Source organism: Lepidothrix coronata, unplaced genomic scaffold, assembly GCF_001604755.1.
Source record: "Lepidothrix coronata isolate B3197 unplaced genomic scaffold, Lepidothrix_coronata-1.0 Scaffold77, whole genome shotgun sequence".
Lineage (NCBI taxonomy): Eukaryota > Metazoa > Chordata > Aves > Passeriformes > Pipridae > Lepidothrix > Lepidothrix coronata.
In genome coordinates, this window is record NW_016690257.1 from 379,219 (window position 1) to 397,364 (window position 18,146).

At 42.9% G+C, this 18,146-nt stretch overlaps 1 protein-coding gene across 1 annotated transcript in view; it reads left to right on the plus strand.

Annotated features, from left to right (window-relative positions):
- Positions 1–17,772, plus strand: part of ACAA2 (acetyl-CoA acyltransferase 2) — an 18,199-nt gene extending 427 nt beyond the window's left edge. Inside the window, exons 2-10 of the mRNA XM_017819745.1 lie at positions 4,017–4,183; positions 5,825–5,953; positions 7,631–7,747; positions 9,148–9,295; positions 11,592–11,767; positions 12,727–12,856; positions 15,096–15,166; positions 15,715–15,869; positions 17,127–17,772. Coding sequence (XP_017675234.1) covers positions 4,017–4,183; positions 5,825–5,953; positions 7,631–7,747; positions 9,148–9,295; positions 11,592–11,767; positions 12,727–12,856; positions 15,096–15,166; positions 15,715–15,869; positions 17,127–17,211 — 1,178 coding nt within the window. The 3' untranslated portion in view covers positions 17,212–17,772. The remainder of the gene's footprint in view (positions 1–4,016; positions 4,184–5,824; positions 5,954–7,630; positions 7,748–9,147; positions 9,296–11,591; positions 11,768–12,726; positions 12,857–15,095; positions 15,167–15,714; positions 15,870–17,126) is intronic.
- Positions 17,773–18,146: the final 374 nt, after the last annotated feature.

Consider the following 18,146-nt stretch of genomic DNA (forward strand, 5'->3'; position numbering starts at 1 on the left):
GGGGGGGGGGGGGGGGGGGGGTTCAGTCGGTGGGAAGGTGGTCAGAAGGTGAGGAGGGGGTGCAGAGAGCGGGAAGGGGGTACAGAGGGTGGGAAAGGGTCACAGGGTGGAAATGGAGGTCAGAGATTGGGAAGGGGGTCAGAGGGTGGGAATCGGGATCAGAGACTGGGAAGAGGGTGCGGGGGGGGGTTCAGTCGGTGGGAAGGTGGTCAGAAGGTGAGGAGGGGGTGCAAAGGGTGGGAAGGGGATTCAAAGGTTGGGAAGGGGGGGATCAAAGTCTGGGAATGGGGGTCAGAGGGTGGGGAAGGGGTATGTGGTGTCAGTCACAGCCTCTGGTTTTAGCACTGCTTTAGAACATAGGGTTTGACTTTCTGCAGTGCTCAAACCACTCGTGCTACAAACCTATAGCAAAGGGTGCATTTGACTGTCCAGTAACTGGCCATTTGGGTTGGATATTAGGGAAAATTGCTTCATGGAAAGGGTTGTCCAGCCCTGGCACAGCTGCCCAGGGCAGTGGTGGAGTCCCCGTCCCTGCAGGGATTTAAAAGCCATGTGGATGTGGCACCTGGGAACATGGGTTAGTGGTGGCTTTGGCAGTGCTGGGGAACAGTTGGACCTGATGGTCATAGAGGGCTTTTCCAACCTAAATGATTCCATAATTCTGTCATTCCTTGTTTACATGTAGTGACTAGAAGTCACTGGAAGTGACACTTGAAATGTCCATGACTGAAGGTTTCTGTTGTCACATCCAGCCCCTGCCTGTGTTAACACTGGCATTGCAGAATAGACTCTTCAAGTCCCAACAGCTCTTGAAAGTGTTTAGTGTAAAGTACTAATTTATGCTCTGCATGGTTTCACTTTTGCATCTCTTAAAAATGAGGCAAATACGCCCTTTCTCATCTGCTCTGGTTTGAAAACAAAATTGAAATTTATTACAATAGGGCTTTTTATCTATTCGACAGCATTTTGCTACTTGACAGACCATACCTAAATAACATGTGTGTCAGTCATGGTGTGAGGTTTCAGTGGTAAAGCCTGTCTGGTAATTCTTGCAGTAATTTTGATGGCTCTACTGAGCTGGATAATACAGAGAGCACCTTGCCTATACTTGTTTGATGTTAGTTTTCTGTGCCTGTTGCAGGATCTTCTCTCATCTTTAACCACAATATTTTCGTACACTGTTTTTACTTCTTAATTTTTTTTTATGTTATTGATTGTTTTTTAGTCTTTCAAAATAGGGTCTGATGAACAATTATTTTTGTACCAAGCGTGTTTGAGAAGTGTTGGAGGGTTAGGGAATGTTTCAGATCCGCATTTGGCAGCAAGTGGTTAACAAAACCAGGTTAAAAGATGTCTTGAATATAGTGTTTGGTAAGGATTCAAAGTGACCTCTGCTTTCTAGCCCAAAAGTTTACAGGTCTCTATGCATCTGATACTATTCTGCTCTTATCCAGTGTTTGTCACTTTGGAGAATTGGAGACACTCTGGAAGTCTTGCCATGATAATGTAGGACAGTACTAATTAATGGAGACTTAGAGAGAGCTGTCAAAAGACACAGAGTCCATTCTTACTCAGAACTTCAGCCACCCCTTGTTACCCCTCCTGACATTCTGTGGAGGGAGTAGCATTTGTAGATGTCTCTCCAATCAAGCAAAATTCGGCAGGCTCTGGAGTACATTCCCTTAGGGCATGGCTCTGTGTCCAGTTTAATTCAGCATGACAGCTTGTGCTGCTGCTGCTTCATCATCTTCTCTTGCTGGTTCAGTCCAGCCTTCTCTCTTAGTCTCGAATTACTGTTTGATTGAGCAACCAGAAGGTGAACACGGAGCTGATCCAAATGAAAATTAGCCCCTCGTTTTCTGCTGACTCTGGGTTACTCTTCAGCTGCCTTGGTTGTGTGACCTGCCCTGGTTTATTGGCCCCACGGTGCTGTTGGGAAGTGGGCAGCAGTGAGCAGCTTCCATGAAAGAGAGAGAGGTGTTGTTATTGTGAAAGGAATGTTTAAGGGCAAAGTTCCATCCTCGCCCCCGGACTTTTTGCGAGGCAATGCCACAGTGTGTGCGATTGAGCAAATAATGTGGATAAGACAACCTGAACAAAAGGGAGGAGGTCGAGTTCTTTTAGCTTGGTCGGGTCCCTGAGCTGGTCTGCAGCAAAGCTTTGTAATCAGTTATTGTTGGCACAACTCGGAGGAGGCAGAGGGATGGGAATCAGTGGACAGGAGGAGTGGTGAAGGATGAATGTCAAGGCCTGTTTTGCTGCAGGGAAGACAAGCTTAGGAGAGCAGGGTTAGGTTGGATATTGGGAAGAAATTCTTCTCTGTGAGGGTGGTGAGACCCTGGCACAGGTTGCCCAGAAAAGCTGTGGCTGCCCCATCCTTGGAAGTGTTGAAGGTCAGATTCATGGGTCTTGAAGCAACCTGGTCTAGTGGAAGGTGTCCCTGCTCATGGCAAGGGTTTGGAACAAGATGAGCTTTGAGATCCCTTCCAAACCAAACCATTCTGTGATATGATTCTATGATTCTAAGCATGCTCCCTGCATATTTCAGATCCCAGTGTTGTGTTCAAGTCCTTGTAAGTGGGGCAGCCTTGATATTCACCAGTTTGGAAAGTCCTTTTCTAGCAATCATTCAGCCTGGGATCCAGATACATGAGAGTTGGAGGAACACCCTCTCTAACAAAACAGCTAAATAATACAGAACTGACAGCCTGAAATCAGTGTTCATGAGCAGCTTAATGAACAGGAAATTTCATTCTTACATATATATATGTCCTTGCAGTGTTACTTAAAATAGCTGGGTTTTCCATGACGGCTGTAGAAACAGAGTATGTGAGTGCTGTTGTTCAACTGGGGAAGAGTTCACAACCTGCCTCCCACTTGTTTTTCTGCACATGGAAGCAGAAAAGGACTGTGACAGGCAGTAGATGTTTGCTTTGGTTCAGAGGTGGCTTCTCCCTGGCTGGAATTCACGTGAGCTACTCCATGTCCCAGTGCCTTTGTACACTTGTGCTGGCACACACTCTCCTGCCTATTGAAAACTGACTTTTCTTCTCAGAACCTGGAAGATTGATGCTAAAGCAGTTTAGATGACTTAAATAATTCTGGCAGAAGTGTAAAATTTCTGATTAGGGAGCGTTTTTCCTCTTCAGCTGAAGGAATCAAAGTTAAAATTTTATTTTGCTTTATCGTCTGGGTTTTATTTTCCTTTGTGGAAATTCTTTCAGAATATAAGCCAAGAATCTGCTGTTTTTTCTGTTGGTGAGGGAATGGCCTCTTTGTTTGTTAAAAGCACCATTCCTCATCTGATTGTTTCACAGGTGTCCACTATGGAATTTCTTGGATGTTACTATCATGGTTTCAGTACACTAATGCCACTAATATCTGATGTGTGTGGCAGCCTCCTTCGCCTGCCTGGTATCCAAACGCAAACTTCCCTCTTTTTGTCAAACCTCTTTGTGGAAAGGGAGTATTTCTGGAATCTTCCCTGCTTTTCTTTCTGACCATTAATTCACAGAACCACGGAATGTGCTGAGCTGGAAGGGACCCACAAGGATCATCGAGTCCAACCCTCAGCCCTGTGCAGGACCATCCCCAAGAGTCACACCCTGTGCCCCAGAGGATCATCCAACCCTCCTTGGGCTCTGTCAGGAATGGTGCTGTGCCCGCTGCCCTGGGGAGCCTGTTCAGTGCCCAACCACCCTCTGGAGGAAGAACCTTCTCCTGAGATCCAACCTAACCCTGCCCTGACACAACTTCAGGCCATTCCTTGGGGTCCTGTCACTGGTCACCACAGGGAAGAGCTCAGTGCCTGCCCCTCCTCTTCCCCTCACGAGGAAGTTCTTCCTGCCTTCCCTGTCTAAACCACCATTATATCATTTATCCCGCACTGCGGGGGGTTGGTGCTGCCTGTATCTACAAATATTCACGTGAATTTAGGGTGTTATCCGCCTGAGACTGATTGGCGGTGTTGTTTGCCGGACCCCTGTACGTGTGGGTGATTCCTGCCTGCGTTTCAGGTGTATTCATCGTGGCAGCAAAGCGCACTCCCTTCGGGACCTACGGGGGTTTGCTGAAGGACTTCTCGGCCACCGACCTGACGGAACACGCCGCCCGCGCCGCGCTGGCCGCGGGCAAGGTGTCCCCCGAGATCATCGACAGCGTCGTCGTGGGCAATGTCATGCAGGTTGGTACCCTGGGAAACCTGCTGGTCGGGGGTTTTTCAGTGTCGTCTCCCCCGGTGTGGTCCTGTGGGCAGCTTTGCGGCCAAGAATGAAGTGACGACGTGGGAGTGAAGTGCGTGAGCAGCGTTTGTGGTGTGGTGTTTCCTGTTCGCGTTTGAGAGACATACCCTCCTGATTTGTGGTGCTGTTGGGAGCAAGGCTTAGCTTTCTTTTTATGGTACCAGAGGTAGTGTAAACTAGGACAAGCTAATCTCCTAAAAATATATATTCATTAACTGGTCAGTTGCTAATCCCTGGTACATTTTCCCTGTTTTGAAGGCTTGAACTGTGTAACTCAGTGATCAGGTTTCCACTGAATTATATAAATCCATTTTTATCTTTGATTGATTTGAATCTATTTCCCTTGGGTTTTCTGTAGGATTTTTTTTTGGAGCAAATATGAGTTTCCTTTGAGCTGGAAGGATTCATGCCTTGATTGAAAGAGGCATTTGGACAACCATTTCTTTTCCAAAGAGTTTGTGAAGAGGATGGTGTTGTGTGCAGGGCACCACTTTGCAAAACAGCAGTTATCCACATATCTAGATGAGTGTCTTTGTTTTAGGCAAGACAGCAAAGAACATTTCTGGCTTTCTTTTTTTTTTTATTTATTTTTTGTATTCTGACTTCACCATTATTAAGTGTAGGGACTTTTCTTCTGCACTATTTCAAGGATGCAGAAGAAGCAAGTAACAAAACTTTCACTGTATGTGAAGAAACATGCAGTATTCCTTGTTAAGAATTTTCAGCCAAGAGTAGCCTTAGATTGTTCTGTCTCCTACAGATACCACCTCAGCTTCTTTTATTCAGCTTTTTAATTTTGTAAGAACTGCCTCTGACCTAGAAAATAATTGCTGTAATGCTTTTACATAAGAAATAGCATTCTGCTAATGAAGTTACTTTTCATGTTTAAAGTACATTTCTTTTCCTTTGCATCATACTTCCCCATCCCAGTAGATTTTCATTTTTTTTTTAGCCCTGGATTCCTTTTAGGTATTATTTGATTAAGTTTAAATAACTATGAGTGTTTGACCATTTTAAACTCCCCTTCTGCAGCAGAAGTGGCTTCATTAATTCATTTTTTTTGTCTGAACTTGCACTGGCACGCAGCACTGTGCACAGAACTTTGTCTTTATAATACACAGTAGCTTGGGGCATGATACCCAAGAGCATAAGTGTTCTCTGTGGTTTTGGGGGGCCTTCCTCTGTTAGTCTGAGCAATATTAATTTACCTTAAAGTAATTGCTGCTCACCAATCAGGATCTGTCCTTATATCAGTCTGCTGTGTGAACACTGTTTTAAAAATAAAGGATAAAGAAAAACATTGAGACTTACTAAGTTGTTGACTTAAATCTTAGCATCTATAGTCCCATTTTGGCCTGATGTCTGCCTTTTACAACACACACTTCATTTAAAATGCACATTAAGACACTGACACTTTCAGATAACGTAGAATAGTATCTTCTTTGAAGTGAATCAAGGTGCTTCTTAGGTTGTATTTCTGCTGAACATACACTGTCTTCTACCAGATGCAATTACACCATCCTGACTTTTCATCAAGACTTTTGGTTTCCAGTGGCAAAACCCGCTGTTTGTTCTGTCTGCAGAGCTCGCCAGATGCGATTTACATCGCGAGACACGTTGGTTTACGTGTGGGAGTTCCCATCTCCGTGCCAGCGCTCACTGTCAACAGGCTCTGTGGCTCTGGTTTCCAGTCCATTGCCAATGGATGCCAGGTACAAAGCTCTGTACTTCTGTGTTGGTTGTAATCTTTATCAGGCTGTTAATGTGAGAGAAGAGGCGCGTGTAGAAATATGTCCTTTGTGTTTGGGATGAGTCTTAACGTGGATTTTTAGCTACCACTGGTAGAGACTTCTGTTGTCCTGCATGCTTTTGTTTTTTTGCAGGAGTTCAGCCTCCACAGTGCCACATTTTGTGGTTGGTTTTTAAAATCAGCACTGTAGCTATTTTTAGTTTAGTATAAGGAATGCAGCAAGTGTTAGCTGGTGAAATGGATCTGAGCTGTGCAGTAGTTGAATCCCGTGATCCTGTTTGTCTGGATTGGAATTACTGGGCTTCAGGACCACAACAGGAGGCTTTCATCTCTTGATCATTGTTTATATTCTCACCTGGTTAGCTGTGTAAGCAACAGCTTGGGCTTTTTAAGTGCTTTTGTTCAAAGATCCAAACCTCTCATGGGTTAGGTAATTTATAGTGTCACTTCTTTTAAAACAGAAGAGAATCAACTTCTCTTTGAGCGGGTACCCAAAACCACTGAGTAAGATGGTACAGTGGTACAGGGGGTTTTATTTCATTCGTTCCTACATTTATTTTACAAATACTTGAGCAACGAGATAGTTGGTTTTGTGGGGATTTTTTTTTGTTTTTCTTGGCCAGAGGATTATTTTAGGTCTGATCCTCCAGAGGAAAAAAATGTGAAAGACGATGTAGAGTTAAGGTTACATGTTTACAGTAATATCCATCTGACCGCTTTTTCTGGTGCTTTCTGCAAAGGCCATACACACACTTGTCCACACTGAATAAAGGTGCTGGAGAATTTGACCACTTTTATTGAAAGTAAAGGTTGTGAGGTCCTTTCTGAAGATGGCATTTGATCAATGCAGCCAATGGCTCCGTATTTCCCTGGCACACAACAAAGCTGCAGCTTCTGTGCTGAGCTGCTAGTAAAAGTTCACAATTTTTTTAGTCACTATAGAAAACATCTCAGCACATATTAGTAAAATCAGTGGCTTTCAGGGATGGGGCAGCCACAACTTCTTTGGGATAATTTCATCTGCTTCCATTCCAGTACAGAAATAACCTTAATGGTCCAACTCAGTGAATTGTTTTAGGGAAGCACAATTTTTCAGTGGTTTGATGGTGTGTTTAAGAATTAGGATTCTAGGTTCTGTGTGCTTTGCCAGTGATGAATTAACATGTTTTGGGTACTTTTGGCAGCTTACCTAGCTAATGTCTTCTAAAACTATGTTCCATTTTTTCCAATCATTCAGGCTTTGAGATTTAATATGTGTTTCTTTTGAGAAGATTGGGAGCTTAAAAACACCCAGCTCAACCATCTGTGAACCTAACCACACAAGCATGCAGAGGCTTAATGTCTTTGTTCCTCTGTCCTCTCATGTGTGTACACCCATAGTCTCTTCCCTCATGGATATAATTGTTCCTTGCTGAAAGGAGAAAGAAGGAAAGTGCCATGAAGGAGACAGGCCCCAACCTTAATAAACCTTTCATAAATACACACATGATTAAGTTTGAATTCATTCTCATTTTGTGTCTTCGTAGGTGACAAGCTCTTTTTTTAAACCTGTTGTTATTTTTCTTACTCAGACACCAAACACTTAATTTTTCTTACTCAAACACTAAATCCTGGATCTGTTTTGTTTTTCTGTTAACAGGAAATTTGCCTTAATGAGTCAGAAGTTGTTCTGTGTGGTGGAGCTGAAAGTATGAGCCAGGCTCCTTATGCAGTTCGAAAGATGCGATTTGGAACCAGATTAGGAGCAGAACTCAAGGTCTGATACTTTTTTTTTGGGCTCTTTTTTAATTCTCTGAACTAAGTAATGTTCACAGAGCAATGTAAGTATCAGGCCTGCAGACACTAAATTCTTGGGAATGGAACTATTGGAGATTAGATCCAGATGTAGTTGTTCAAAGCATTTAGCCAGTATTCATACATTGTCAAAACAGTAGGTTCAGGCAATTCTGTTAAGCATGCCAGTTTTTCTGGCTTTTCCAAAACCATATTTGAATTTCTGTTCCGTGATAAACGTATCAATAAATTCTTAGACACAAAATTTAGTTCACTTGGTACATCCCATGCAAGTACTGTGTGTTAAAAACTTGTCAGAGGCTGTGAAATAGAGGCATATACAATTTAGGCAAGGCTACTAATGCTGGCAGTAGATGGGCAGGCTGGTGAAGAACATGTATACCTCCAAGCTGTAAGCATCTCTTCATTGCAGAAGTGGAAACTTAAAAGAATTAAATCCATTGGTAGGTAAGTTATTTTTACATTTTCTTCTGAAGATAAATCCCAAGTAGCAGGATAAATTGATAACGTGCTCTGATAATTACCACTTGCTCAGTGGGTCATAACTGATATCAGAATGCAAAATTTGGATATTTCAGTGTTTCAGCTCTTTTGAGTTTTTTCCTGTGCTGTGGTTCCATTGTGAAGATGGTGCATACGAATTAGGCTTGGCTCTGTTCTTGTGTGGCACTGTGTCTAAGCCTCAGTTCCTACAGAGAACACCTTCACAAAGCTGCTGATACACTGAGTAGGTTCTGCTGGGTTCTTATCATGAAGATAATTGAATTATCGGGTGAATGGGTGATTTGTCTTGCAGAACTTTACTGGTGACAGAGATAACAAAACCCATCTGAACAGACTGGGCTTGCCTTTATCAGGTTAAGTGAAGTTAGGCTTGGGTATTTTCTCACCAGAGATGTTACGCCTGCATAAACCTTTTACTCTTGTAAAATCATTTTACCTGGCAGTAGAGAAAGAGCTAAAGAATCAGTGGGCTGCTGTGTCTTTTCACAGTTCCTCACCTTTCATTCTTGGCAACCAGACAGGTCTGTTTTCTCATAGGTCTCCAATAAATAATTCATACACAAGTAAAATGTGCTGAAATACCAAAAATCATAGGCTTTTCCCAAGCTTCCTGGGGCCATGTGGGAGTGGAAAAAGCCATACAAGAGCACAGCATAGATTAGCTAAAATAGCACACAGGAAGTTGCACACTGCTTTGCAGTGTGTTCATTCTGATAAATAAATTACCTGTGGGTAACCTGAATTAATTTTGCAAAGAGCCATTAGGTTCCAAGAGGCTGCTGAACAGTTAGGAACTGTCAATAATAAATGTCGGTGTTGCTGTGTTTTCTGATTTTCTTCTCATAATGTGCCGTGCAGTTGGAAGACACGTTGTGGGAAGCTCTAACAGATACACACGTTAAAATACCTATGGCAGTGACAGCTGAAAACCTGGCAGCAAAATACAACATCTCACGGGAGGCCTGTGATGGATACGCACTGAAAACGCAACAGAGGTGCAAAGCTGGTTAGTACTTGCAGGAATGGAAGGGTTTATATGGCAATAACCTCAAATCTATTCAGTTTTTAGCATTGATTCAAAGCATCTTCAAGCTCTGTGTAGCTTGTGGTGTAATTTGTCCTTTGATTTGCATACTGTAGTTCATGATTTTGTTGGTCCTGTGGTACAAGTAGTCAACTCCCAAGGGGTTTGACTTTGAGCCTGCTGAGTCAGGTGTTGTGCCCACCAGCAGGTTAAGTAAGGAGCCCCCTTTCCACCTGCCTTCCTGTGCCTTCCTACATTCTGTAGCTGTTCAGGTAGCAAATGCTTTTTAACACCCTGTCACGTGTCACCTAACTGAACTGGATTCATGTTCATAAATGTGGCTTGTTGGTGACCTTTGGTGGGATGCAGCATTGTCCCAGGCATGCCTGACTGCCCTCCTTTCTTTCTTCTGCACTGCAGAACATCCACAGTGACTCACATCATCCTCACGTGTCAGTGTGTGCTGTCATTGATCTAAATACTTTTTCTTTCTTTTGCAAATCCAATGCTGTTCTAAAACCCTTGAGCAGTTAGAGCAGATGGAATCTGAAGAGAGGATATTTTTTCAGGAATTGTGTTTAAAATGTTCTCTGGGTGGTTTATATGGCCAAAGCCATATCAGAGGCATTCAGCTCTGGGGCCCTCAATATAAAAAGGACGTGGAGCTGCTGGAACGAGTCCAGAGGAGGCCACGGAGATGCTCCAAGGGCTGAAGCCCCTCTGCTCTGGAGACAGGCAGGGAGAGCTGGGGGGGTTCACCTGGAGAAGAGAAGGCTCCAGGGAGAGCTGAGAGCCCCTTCCAGGGCCTAAAGGGGCTCCAGGAGAGCTGGAGGGGTAGTTGGGACAAGGGCTGGAGGGACGGGACAAGGGCTGGAGGGACAGGACAAGGGGGAATGGCTTCCCACTGCCAGAGGGCAGGGTTAGACGGGATATGGGGAAGGAATTGCTGTCTGTGAAGGTGGTGAGGCCCTGGCACAGGTTGCCCAGAGAAGCTGTGGCTGCCCCCTCCTTGGGAGTATCCAAGGCCAGGTTGGACGTGGCTTGGAGCAACCAGGGCTAGTGGAAGGTGTCCCTGCCCATGGCAGGGGGTTGGAATGAGATGAGCTTTAAGGTCCATTCCAACTGAAACCACTCAGATTCTATGATTGGATTACTGTGAAGTTGAGGCCAAAAGCCAGCTGTAGGGGTTATCCTGGGGCTTTACATACATTGCAATCCAAAGGCAAAGGGTAGGAAGCAAAGATCCAGGCATTCCTTTAGATTCTAATGATGGTGCATTTTAACAGCTGCACTGTTGGAAGAAGAGTCTGTGTTTTTTCCAGTTGGTGTAGCAGTGCTTTTTATAATTTTTCTCCATCGTTTATTACCTTTCCTGCTGATCTTGTTAGCTAACTCCTGCTATTCCTGGACTCTTTGCTAGAAACTGTGCTTCTTTCTTGTTTTCTAGGATTTTGGCTTGCTGTTTTTATTTCTGCGTGTAGGACCAGTTCGTCTTATTCCACAGTAAAGAGAGAGTCCTGTGTCTAATCAGGAAAGTAAAAGGTTTTGAGGAATTTATTGAGAAGTCCAGAGGTAGCTAAACAACATCAGATATGACAGTTTCTGTGTCTTAGTTTTAAATCCCTATCTAATGCTATATTAGTTATTGTGGCCAGATGCTTATATGGGCATCTTAGATACCTGCAATGTCTTGGATTGACTCAGATGGTTTAGGCAGCTGAATCCCATTCTGAGATCCTCCCTTGAGTGTGATACCTGTAGAGGAGTACCTTGGACAGAATTTTAATTGATATATAATACCTTATCAACAGAGAAAATGTGGCTTAGGAGTTTTTTCCACATTTCTCTCTGAGATTTACATCTTTTTGGCTATCTGATAAACAGCAGAGCTGTAGAATAAAGCAGCAGTACATTTATTTTCGTACCAGAAATAAATCCAATGTTTTAAAACAAAAATAAAACAGAACAAAAGGGAGTTCAGTTATTTAAAACTGAAATAAAATTTTAATATTTTAGAAGAGACTTTTTTTGGAGGAGTTTGAGAGTTTACTTGTACAGTTTTTGCCCAATTTCTTAAAAAAAACCCCCCAAAACAAAACACAATAAAACACCAACCAACTTATTTAAGCAAAATGAAGCATAAACATTGCTGCCCTTGAACTTTTGGTTAAAATAGAGCAAAAGTTGTGTGCACATGAAAATATGATTATTGGTCGTGCTGCGCAATCATCTTGATGTTTTTATCAGAGTCCTTTTATTTTCCCTTTTGTGGTTGCAGCTAATGAGGCTGGCTACTTTAATGCTGAGATGGCACCAATTGAAGTGAAAACCAAAAAGGGGAAGGAAAGCATGCAAAAGGACGAGCACCCCAAACCCCAGACCACTATGGAACAGTTGGCAAAGCTCCCGTGTGTCTTTAAAAAGGATGGAACGGTCACGGCTGGGAATGCTTCAGTGAGTATGTCAGAGCCCTGGGTTGTGAAACTGTCTCCTCTGTGGTTCTCCAGATTTATCGCCACTGTTTTTGTGTCTCACTGAGTCACCTTTGGCTGTCAGTGGTGTCTCCTGATGAAAGTGACTTCTCATTCTGCAGCTCGATGCCCCTGGTTGACTTTTCCAGCCCCAAGATCTCAGGGGATCCTTCAGTCTGCTCCTAAGTCCTAAAATTTGGTTCTGTGGGTTGTCACTGATCTTTTAGTGAGGCATTGGCACTTTTCATCAGCCTTGAATTGTGCAGTTGATACCTGCAGTGGCTGTGTAGAATTAGCCATCCTACTTTCTTTTGCCTACTGAACGTTTGCTTTACAAACCAGGCATTATATTAGTGGGCAGACTGCTGCTGCTCATCTTTGTGCCACAGTTAATATCCTCTGTCATCCAAACCACATTTTGCTCTTACCCAGAGTAGACTGAGTGCTTAGCAGCATGTCATTATGGACTGTTCCTCTTACAGTCAGTATCTTAATTAGTTGATTAATGTTCTTTGGGCCAGAAGGACCACTGTGGTCATATAGCCTGAATTCCTGCCTAAAATAGATCATCATAGCCACAGTAAGTGTGGGTATCTGTAAAGTATCTTTTATAATTAATAGCACATACATTATCCATTATTAATCGTGTTCTTGCAAGTCTGCAGAATCATGTTTCCAATGCAAAGGAGACTTTAAGAGTAAAAAATGTATTTTACTTTGCTAAAACATTGGAATTAATGAAACATCTACATTTAACTTCCTTTCCCAGTCCTCAGAATAGTGACAGATTGTCATTTGTTGTTTTGAATAAAAATTGTCTGTTAAATGTTAATTATGGTGTTTTGGGCTCAAGTCTTTTTTGAGAGTTTAGTTAAAAGGGTGTGGGGATTTTTTGTTTCTTTGTGTTTTCTCACTAAGAATGCTTTTCCCTCTTATTGCAAGGGGGTGTGTGATGGAGCTGGTGCAGTCATCCTCACCAGTGAATCAGCACTTAAAAAGCACAGTCTTACTCCTCTGGCAAGAGTGGTAGCTTATCACTCATCTGGCTGTGACCCTTCCATCATGGGCATTGGTAAGTTGCAATAAAGCACATTATTTTTTAGCATCAAGTGGCATTAAAATATTCTTTTCCTGGGCATTCTAAAGGAAAGAAAGGGAGGCTGCAGTGTACTCAGTCTGGTAGCTCTGAGGATGTTTGTGTGTCCTACTGTCCATTCCACTGTGTCAGTCCATCCCTGTCATGCAGAGGAACAGATTTACTCCTCACTTTGGCTGGAAGGGTATGTGCACTGTCCGACCTATAGTGGTAACACTAAGCTATAGTTCCCCCCGGCACCTTTTTTCTTTCCCTTTTTACTCTCTCTGTTGGTAAGTCAAGAAGACAAGCACTTTTTTATAAAGCATTTTTCTCCTGAAATTCAGTTTCCCGTAAGCTTCAAAATCCCATTATAAAATGCATAACTATGAGTTGTCTTCCTCACCTCTTGCTGAGGAAGTGTTGGCTATGTGCACACCTTTGAGCAGTTACTCAGTGGCTCAAGCTAAGTTTGGATTCCAGGATACACATCTGTTCAGGTATTATTTGGCAAACCAAATACTTTCTTGATTGTTTTATCCCATATTTTGTTTCCTCATCAAGTAGCTTGTAATGCAAACAATTTCTCAAATCCAATCCAGACACCCCAGGATTTTTCCCTTCTGTTTAGTTTGTAGACAGCATTGTATCCCAGAATTGCTTCTCCTCTCTGTCCTTCTGTTCAGAGAAGCCATTGTTGACTGGTTCCATGTGTCAGTGGAAATGCAAATGAAGCATTGTCAGGTTTGTTTCCCTGATCAGACTATCTAACTGACACAACCTTCAAAGCAAATGTGGAGGGACGGTTTATTTCGCCAGGCTTCATGCTGTCATTGTGCTTCCTAAACCAGCCCATTCTTCCTAGGTCAGGCAACCCTTTTAGCTTGTTTAAAAACTTCATAAATCATAGAGAGAAACAGTATCTCAACTCCTTCACACCACAGCTTATCCCCAGCAACTCAAAGAGACCAGAGGAGATTCATGGACATGGCAGCAACAGATCTGAGAACAGGACCTCAGTCTGCACAACTGCCCTTTCACATACTGATAGTGACAGGGAGTCCTGCCCCACAGTGTTTAGTGAGAGAATTCATTATTTAAAAAAAGAGGAGGGGAAGAGGGAAGTTTACTTGGCTGTCATTGGTGGTCTTTGAATTGTCCACACGAGACCCTGCCGTTACTCTCAGGCATAACGGGCATACTAAAACCCTTCCTTAATGAGATGCATTTAGAATCTAGTATTAAGCTGCCCGAGGCTCTCTGATTCTTCACTGAGCTCTGAACTGGGCCCTTTCTTCTTTTAATTTTTCTGTGTCTTTGGTAATTTACCTATTTTTGTGATTTTTATTCTTTGAGCTCGGATTTTTCTATACCCTTTTTATAGTTGTGTGAGAGATTTAGAATTGTTAGTGTTTTAGAATTGAGGGGTTTTTTGGATAATGATCAGCCACCGTATAACATCTTGGTATCTTTGTCCCACAAGCACATACCCAATTAACCCTTTCAAATTCTCTTTGAGTGTGTCTTTCCTTAGGTAGCTGTGCTTTGAGATTAATTTCCCTTAGTGGATTATAATAGCTTGTAGATGTCAACTTCCTTCCAGAGAACAGTTTTGTTGACAAACTCTGTAATAGTCTCAAAAGAAAAAGCTTACTGTCTTCAGCTGGCCAAGACCTGGCTCTGAGGGAGCATTTAATTGTTCAGAATAAACTAATTAAATTTTAGGGTTTTTACTAGAAGATTTTCTGATATATTAAGAACATCAAAACAACAATACCCATAACCACACCCATGACCAGCAACTCTGGAGCAGCCTGGTGTTCTTCTCTTTTGTTTACCTTGAGACTGCAAGTTGTGAGTAAAGAATAAACTGATCCAAGAGTACTGGGAAGGAGAATGCCTCACATCTATTGTGAAGTTGTTCTGTTTGTATGGGGATTGTCCCTTCTCTGGACTTGGAAGCTCTGTGTGTGTTTACCACCACAGCAGCACAGCAGTAGTGACCCTCTTAACTTTCCCTGGTTGTGTGTTGAGAAGGTGACTGGTAGTTTTGAGATTGAGGAGTTCTCTTACCACCTAATAAAGCAGGTGAGTGGCACATCCAGAATTCATTGGCTGTTCAGAGGCTCAGTGGAAGGGAACTGGTGAGGCTTTAGGAAGCTATCCTATTTATAACATGGTTAGAACACTTTATTTTTTTTTTTTATTTAACTAACTGCATATAATTTCCAAACAGGCCCTGTACCTGCAATTACTGAGGTTTTGAAGAAAGCAGGATTGACCCTGAAGGATATGGATTTGGTAGAGGTGAGAGGTTTTTACATGAGCAGTGATTTTACCCCCAGGTCTTTTTAGCAGAAACATTCCACTCATCCATGTAGGTGTTCCTACATGTCAGGAGCTGCCTGACCTCTGTCCATCTCATTTCTGCCGTGCAGTTGCACAGTCATTACAAAAATCTCAGGCATGTGGAAAATGAAAATGGCGTGATAGCATTCCATGGAATAAAAATACCCTCATGTGATATGACGTGTTACTCTGCTGGCTGGACTGTTCATGTTTTTAGTTAGTCACACTTCTCCATTTGTGAGCAGGGCCTCTTCTTGTGAGAGGAACGGGCCTCTTCCTGGGCACACTGCATCAGAATATACCTTTTTTATAATGTATACGTCATACTTGCTTAGTATTTTAATTTTAATTGGATTGGATTGACATTTTGTAAGTTGACTTAAGTGTGCTTTTATGAACAATGTTTAATATTTTTCTCAAAATGACCTGGTGGAGAAGTTCACCTCTTTTAATCTTGTGTGCTGAAAGCTCATGTAAAAATTGTATCGTTTGTCGTGGTGCTTTAGGTAAATGAGGCATTTGCACCTCAGTATCTGGCTGTTGAAAAAGTTTTGGGCCTTGACCCTGAGAAGACCAACGTCAACGGAGGTGCCATCGCTATCGGCCATCCTTTGGGTGCCTCGGGGGCGCGGATCACGGCTCATCTGGTTCATGAGCTGAGGTATGCACACAGCTGAGAGAATGCAGTGCTGAGGTATTTCTGCCCACAAAAGGTTTTTAGCCTGGATTCAGCGTGACTAAACTCTTCCAGTCGATCAGCTTAAAACTCTCCTCACTGGAATGTACCGGTTTCTGTATGAATTTGTCACCTTTGTGCTGCAGTCCAGCTCCTGCACCTGCCTCATATTCCATTCCGTTGTCATTACAGGGTTTTTTGCTTCATCTAGATCTGATCCAAGCTCACAGGAGTCAGTGGGAAGGTTTCCTTTTTTGAAATGGCCTTTGAGCAAAGTGTGTTCTTTTCTTAACATGGTGCATTTAGTAGAATCACAGAACTGTTTGTGATGGAAGGGAGCTTAAAGATCATCTTATTCTAACCTCCTGCCATGGGCAGGGACACCTTTCCCCATCCCAGGTTGCTCCAAGCCCTGTCCAACCTGGCCTTTGACACTTCCAGGGACAGGGCAGCCAGGCAGCCACAGCTTCTCTGGGAAACCTGTGCCAGGGCCTCACCACCCTCACAGACAGCAATTCCTTCCCCATATCCCATCTAACCCTGCCCTCTGGCAGTGGGAAGCCATTCCCCCTTGTCCTGTCCCTCCAGGCCCTTTTTCAAAATCCCTTTTCAGTCCTCTTTGGGTACTGGAAGGGGATAGTTTAAAAGGCTTTAAAATCACCTTCTTTCTCCTTTCATTTCTCTCTTTATTTACAGAAATTCTGACTCTTTTGGCTTACTTGATATGCTTAGCACCATTTTAATTTGAATTTTCCTTTTCTAATATTTCCCCTCAGGGCAGAGATTGCTGTATCTCTTTGCTTGTACTTGCAACTCTGTCTTAGTGTTCAACCATAAAGCCCCAGAAAACTTGCACCTTCTAGAAAACTGTTTCTTGGAGTGTGGCTGTAGGAGGTTTTAAAAATTACCTCGGCAGTGTTCAGGAAGTTTAAAAACTACCCGGGAAGTGTCCAGGGCCGGGTTGGACAGGACTTAGAGCAACCTGGGATAGAGGAAGGTGTCGCTGCCCATGGCAGGGAGGTGGAATGAGATGGCCTTTAACGTCATTGGTTTCCTACAGAAATATTTCAACATCAGTTCTGGCTTCACGATATTTTTCTAGAAAAAGAACAACATACACATTCTAAAACGTCATCTTTAGTAATACCCAGCTGATGGCTACTTTCTTTTCATAAAATCAGGACAGGAGCTACTGTGGTTTCTTAAATGTAAGTGATTTTCACTGTTGGTTTCTGTGTGCAGGCGTCGTGGTGGGAAATACGCGGTTGGGTCGGCCTGCATCGGCGGTGGACAAGGTATTGCTGTTGTCATTGAGAACACAGCCTGAGTGATCCTGGGGACTCAGCCTGGCCCAAATTACTAATGCCCTGAGAAACCCCTGCCTCCTGTGACAGTAGACCATCACTGCTTGCCTTTCCTGCAAGGTAAAGGAAGAGCTGAGAAGTCAGAATTCCAAACAAAAAAAGATTTGTCGATGTCTTTCTAACTAAAGGAAGTGCAACATCAATATAATTACACACTGATGAAGTATTTCCTAAAAGCCTTTATTCCAATCCAAGTTAATGTGTTTCTGTAGGAAAAATTATTTTCATTTCATGGGGATATTGCTTGTCAAACTTTCACCAAACCTGCCTTAAAATAGCAGTCAGTGCAGCTTTTTAAGCAAGTATTGCTTAAATCATTTTTATTTTAGCTACTGGCACATGTGCCTCTTTTATTATCAGGAAATGTGAAAATGTGATCAGAGACCTTCTGAAATATTGATTGTAGACTGATGACTATTAACCTGTACCCTGGTGCTTCGCAAGGGAGGAGAAAATGAACAAAAGCTGAAATTTCCACTGTGCCTCCTAGAAGATCAATAAATATGACAGGAGAAAAAATAAAGGGCTTGGTATTCTCTTTATGTGTTTATTTTAAATGTAAGAAAACCACCTTAAAAATTGTTACTTTTGGGAAATCAGTGCTGGCTTTTGGAGAGACTGTTTTTCCTGGCTGAGGAATAACTGGTGTTTACTAAGTAGTTTCTAGAAATCTCTAGCAAATCTCCCAGCCCTCTGAGGAGGGGGGCTAGGTGCATCTGTGTTGCTGCATGATAACAGCCACTCATTTCTTCGCTTCTCTGATAGTGTCATCCATATTTCTTGGGTCACTTCATGTGGGGCTGTTCTTAGCCAGTTTGGGAAGTGCACCTCTGAGGAAGCTGTCTGGCCTCTCAGAGGCGTTGGAGTTCAAGTTACGGATCGTTTGACAGAATGGACA